This window comes from Silene latifolia, chromosome 10 (genome assembly GCF_048544455.1).
Source record: "Silene latifolia isolate original U9 population chromosome 10, ASM4854445v1, whole genome shotgun sequence".
Lineage (NCBI taxonomy): Eukaryota > Viridiplantae > Streptophyta > Magnoliopsida > Caryophyllales > Caryophyllaceae > Silene > Silene latifolia.
Window position 1 is genome coordinate 153,837,485 of NC_133535.1, and position 5,670 is coordinate 153,843,154.

Genomic DNA, 5,670 nt, shown 5'->3' on the forward strand with positions numbered 1-5,670 from the left:
CCTAATGGGTCTCGCCAATCAAGGACAGAATTCATGTGAGGAGTATTTAATCAAAGTTAAACAAAAAAATTGATTGGGACAAGGGAGTAGTACCGTTTAAAAACCAATAATATTATGATAGTAGAAAAAACAACTATGGCTCAATAGAAAAAGAAAAAGAAAAGACGAAAATTAGATGTTCGAATCCTCATTCTCAGGAGTCGGAGTGACTCCTTAACGTGAGCACAATAACTAACAAGATTCATCAACCGTGAGTGCTCCAAAGTCCGCGGATTTATAATGGTTATCCCCTCGTATCATCACCGCCATTCATTGAATTCTACTGGGATAGATTATTGTCAGAAAAAATATAAGGCAAATTCGATTTTAGGCAGTGATATTCATCACACCATAAACATTCTTATCCATTTCAAAGATAAGCTCTTTTCTTTTACCTTTTGCTATTTGTCGATTGCCAGTATTATCGCTTATTAAAAGTCATACGGAGCATATAATTTCTAACAAATGCTTGACAATTTTTAGTGGAACATAAGTATCTCAAAACGTGAAAAAGTGAAAAAGACCGTCGTACAAGAGCATTACTGTACACAACATCATAGTAGTTTGAGTTCCTTATAGCCAGGTAAGTTTTATACAATCCCAGATATACTTGAGCAAGTGAACAAGTTTAACTTTCATAATTAAAAGACAGGAGCTACCAAATCCTAGATTTAACACAATGCATTAAGCCATTAAGTACGGAGTAAGTTTAAAAACATCAAATACTTGTATTTAAGAAACAATATAAATTACTCTAATCAACGTATAATAACACGTTTTTAAGGTGACGTAACACTAGCTGATCCTGATCGGTCCCCCACTCCGACCAACAGAGGACAAAGGCCTAAACTAGAGAAAAACATTTCAAACAAACACAAATCCATGTGCCCAACAATCTTATAATAAGCGTATTTTGTTGGTTTGGCGATAAATTAATAGAATGTAAGGGTATAAAGGACTACACTGACATGAGTGACATCAAACAAGCCAAGAAGCGAGCAAGGGAACAATTAATATATCTATCCCTCCGAAGGCTCTTCAATGGGAAAAGGTGAAATTAGGGTTGGAACATATCTTGATATCTCAATCACCTCATGGAACCTCAAAAGCATTGTGTATTTCATAGGTCTCGTATTTGTGTCAACTATCCCAAGCGTTCTATTGAAACCCGTTGCCTTGTAACCCAATGGCCCTGTTACAAAAAATTTCCCAGTCTTTGTAAACCCGATCATTTCAGAGACCTCGTCTAAATTCAACTCATCTGGTAAATCAATAGATTTCACTATTGCAGGAGGTTCCAATATGTGCATTACATCTGAGAACTCGTCACAGTATATAATGCTCAAACACCCGCTCATAACTCCCAACACGTCTGACCTATCAAGGTCCATATTATAAATTACGTCAAACCTCTCAACCCCTAAATCAAAGCTAAGAAGTAAATCGCCGGCTTCGTTACTATAAGCATACCAATATAACTTTTCACTAACAAGCATTGCTTGTCCAAAAATAGAGAAATGATCATTACCAAAATCAATTTTTCTCCACTTATTTTCCCTAAGGGAGAAGATACAAACAATACAATCACTTATCACGTCTTCTTGATATGCTGTCAAAATTCCTACATATTTGTAGTCGAGGATGCATATCCAAATCCAGAAGCTACGTAAACATCACTGACTTATAACCCCTAAATGTCTCTTTATAGATACACAATTGCGCGAGGTTCCCCTATATATGTATTAACTTGCCGAAAGCACCCCAATACAATTTTTCAATTAACTACTGCTTGTCCATAAAAATAGAAGCGGTTTTGATGATAAAATTCAATTTTACATGTCATTACATGAACAACAATAAATGAATAGAGGCTTGCATGACAAGTTTTAACGATCTATGCATTGTGTTGTAATAAATCAATCTATGCATTGTACGTACATCGGTACATGAGAAAGGCTTGTGTTAGGGTGCAAATCCATGTCCTCACATCGGTAGAATAAAGATGGAAGATCGTTTTTATAAGTGTCCAAAGAATATAATAGTACGAAGTCTTTTGGGAAGGAGCCCAAGAGTAAATTCGTGAGGACTTGGTCCAAATGGGACAATATCGTACTATTATGGGTTGTGGACACAGATACAGCACAGATTCAACACGAGATATTCACACTTCCACACAAAAGCTGGCATGACAAGTTTTATCGATGTTGGGCTCTAAAATGTTAGTATTGTGTAAAGCAAGTTGTGCATTACCAGTGTTCCATGGATCGTGGACTCATCATGGAGTACTTGAGTCTGTCTTGGATCAGGTTACTACATACTAATTACAAATATTAACCTGATCCAAAATAGACTCTAAGGGTGTGTTTGGATAGCAAAAGTGGAGAGAAAGGGAGGGGAGGGGGAAGGAGGGAAGGGGAAGGGAGAGAAGGGAAGGGGAGGGGGAATGGAGTGTGGTTGTTTGGATACAATTTCCCTCCAAATCTTGCCTATTGTGGAGAGATTTTGATTAGGCTTGGAGGAGGGAAATTGGATCCCTCGAAATCTCTCCCCCTCTATTTCCCTCCACCTTCATTTGCTATCCAAATAAGGGATTTTAAATCCCCTACTCTCCCTCCCTTTCTTTTCCCTCCAAATACCTCAATCCAAACACACCCTAAGGGTCTGTTTGGATTGAGAGATTTGGAGGGAAAAGAAAGGGAGGGAGAGTAGGGGAATTAAAATCCCTTGTTTGGATAGAAAATGAGGGTGGAGGGAAATGGAGGTGGAGAGAATTGGAGGGATCAAATTTCCCTCCTCCAAATCTTGCCTATTGTGGAGAGATTTTGATTAGACTTGGAGGAGGAAAATTGGATCCTTCCAAATCTCTCTCCCTCCATTTTCCTCCACCCCCATTTCCTATCCAAACAAAGGATTTTAAATCCCCTAGTTCCCCTCCCTTTCTTTTCCCTCCAAATCACTCAATCCAAACAGACCCTTAGAGTCTATTTTGGATCAGGTTAATATTTGTAATTAGTATGTAGTAACCTGATCCAAGACAGACTCAAGTACTCCATGATGAGTCCACGATCCATGGAACACTGGTAATGCACAACTTGCTTTACACAATACTAACATTTTAGAGCCAAAAAAAAGCATTGATGCTGAAATTAGTGATGGTTGGAAAGCTTACAAGCTGGCGAACATTCGCCTTCAAAATCAGGACCACCAGTAGGAATGCATATGAGTCCAGGACAGCAACCATAAAAAATATCCTCGGCAGGAGGATATAGAGTTCGACAGCTATGGCCATCAAGCCAACACTCACTTCTTCCGGCCTCCAGGTTTGGGACTGAGATCAAAATATGCATGCAATGGCAATAATATTAATAAACTAAAATATCACATCTATATATTAGGATGTACGATGACATGCTACAATTGTGATACACACATAAATTTCTAAAGTATAGAATAATTACCCAAGGCAAGAATCAGAATAGCTCCCAAAATAATTTTCTTGCCGTCCATTTTCGGTATGCTATGCAATACAATAAATAATATAATATATATTTTCTTTTGTTGATTAATATTTCAAGTTTTGTATTTGTTGTGATTGTCCTTCAATTTGATACCTCTATTTATAGTAGGTTATGATCAAGTTACCTATAGTTTTATACTAATTAATTTTGCCAACTATTATCCGGCCAAATCCAATTTTAAATTGGATTTTTTGAACTTCGTGAATGTTGGTGCTTTCCTGATTTTACAAAATCATTTTTCGTGTCCTTAGTTGTGATATCCCTAATCGTTGACAAGCCGGCCTGAAATCATTAATTGAGTTATTAATTTAAAATTGTTAAATTCAACAATGGTCCTGGGTCACACCTAAACGGAGAAGAACGAGTCCACAATACAAGTTCAATAGGGTTCCAATCTAAAAAAATAATTGGCAACATATACGGAGTATTATACTATGACGACATTATGGCGACATGACGCCTATCCAATGTGACATCCAAACATGTGAAACTCATATGGATTGGAACTTATTCTCAACAAAATTGCAGGGTTCTTCTTGTTTAAGGGTAGTGGCAATTATTAACACTGATTTTTTTATTTCACATTATTTACAATGATTTATTATATTTGAACATTGGAGTTAAATTATAATCTTTGGAACATTTAAATATTTCGTATATCATATGAGACATTCTCATTTAAAAATTACCTAAAATAATTTATATAAAATTATTTTTAAAATTACTTACCTAAATAATAATAATGAAAATAATTATATTGTTGTCGTAGTTGTTGTAAAAAATCACTTACCTTATGTCTCATTACGATCGTTATGACAGTAATTAGAGTCGATTCTAACGTAAACTGTCCTCAAAACCTTGAAACTTTCTTATCCCGAGTCGAATTAGGTTGTTCATTATTCGTTTTTTTATAAACTAGTTTAGCTCCCGTGCAATTTGCGCACGGTATATTTAGAGTTTTACTTTTTTTAGTGTCTTATATTTATGAATTTAAATTAACTAATCTTTTTTTTTTTTTACGTTTCTCATCGTTATATTTTGATTTGAAAAATCAAAGTTAAAATCGTATTAATCATGAAATGAGTATTTCACTGAAAGTTTTTCCTATTACCGAGAGATTAATGGTGTTATTTTATGAAATTTTACTGATAATATATTTTTAGCCGCAACTTTTTATCATAGAAAATCAATGAATTTTTTTCGTATGATTCTTTAAACTAAAAAAAAAAGAATTCCTTTTTTATATCGTAAGAAGATTGGAGATAATTTTGTGTAGAATGTAAAATAGTAAATGACATAAATATATAAATCTGAAAGATTATATGTGTATTATAGCCCACCATACTTATAGAATACGCTAAAAATAACTAAACTTTATTTTAGGAAATATGTGTAGGCGGGAAATTTTGGAATTTCGCCTATTCTTTTAGTAAATAGGGGATTATGGATTCTGGTACGGAAGTTGTGTAACCCTGGGATCGACTAACCGAAAAAATATAAGGCAAATTTGATTTTCAGCAGTAATTATCGCTTATTAAAGAAAAAGCTCTTTCTTTTACCTTTTGCTATTTGCCGGTTGCTAGTATTATCGCTTATTAAAAGTCATATATAATTTCCACTGTCTCATTATTTGTTTATCTCTACTTTTGACACAAAAATTAAAGAAGGAGAAGGGGACAATTTACTACTAACACAAGATAAACAAATGACCAAAATACACAAATAAGTAAAAGATAAACAAATGATCGAGATGGAAGGAGTGATAAATATGACCATTTGTTCTACAGAATGTACAAGACTTGATACAACATTACTCTACCAAAATTATCATACACAAAATTATTGTTTCCTTATAGCCAGGTAAGTTCAATACAATCCTAGATATACTTGAGCAAGTGAACAAGTTTAACATTCATAATTATAAAGACACGAGTTACCAAATCTTAGATTTACTACTAACACAAGCATTAAGCCATTAAGTACGGAGTAAGTTTAAAAAATATCAAATATTTGTATTTAAGAAGCAATATAAAATACTCTAATGAACTACTTATAAATTATAATAACACGTGTTTATACAAAACTTGTTGATCGGAAAAATATAAAGATGATT

At 34.3% G+C, this 5,670-nt stretch overlaps 1 protein-coding gene across 1 annotated transcript; it reads right to left on the bottom strand.

The window, feature by feature from the left end:
- Positions 1 to 799: 799 nt before the first annotated feature.
- LOC141609388 (uncharacterized) lies at positions 800 to 3,787 on the bottom strand. The gene is made up of 3 exons (XM_074428453.1): positions 3,498 to 3,787; positions 3,209 to 3,367; positions 800 to 1,231 (listed from the first exon to the last, which is right to left on the bottom strand). The coding sequence occupies exons 1-3, from the start codon at positions 3,544 to 3,546 to the stop codon at positions 1,059 to 1,061; spliced, it is 381 nt and encodes a 126-aa protein (XP_074284554.1). The 5' UTR covers positions 3,547 to 3,787; the 3' UTR covers positions 800 to 1,058.
- Between the last annotated feature and the right edge of the window lie 1,883 nt (positions 3,788 to 5,670).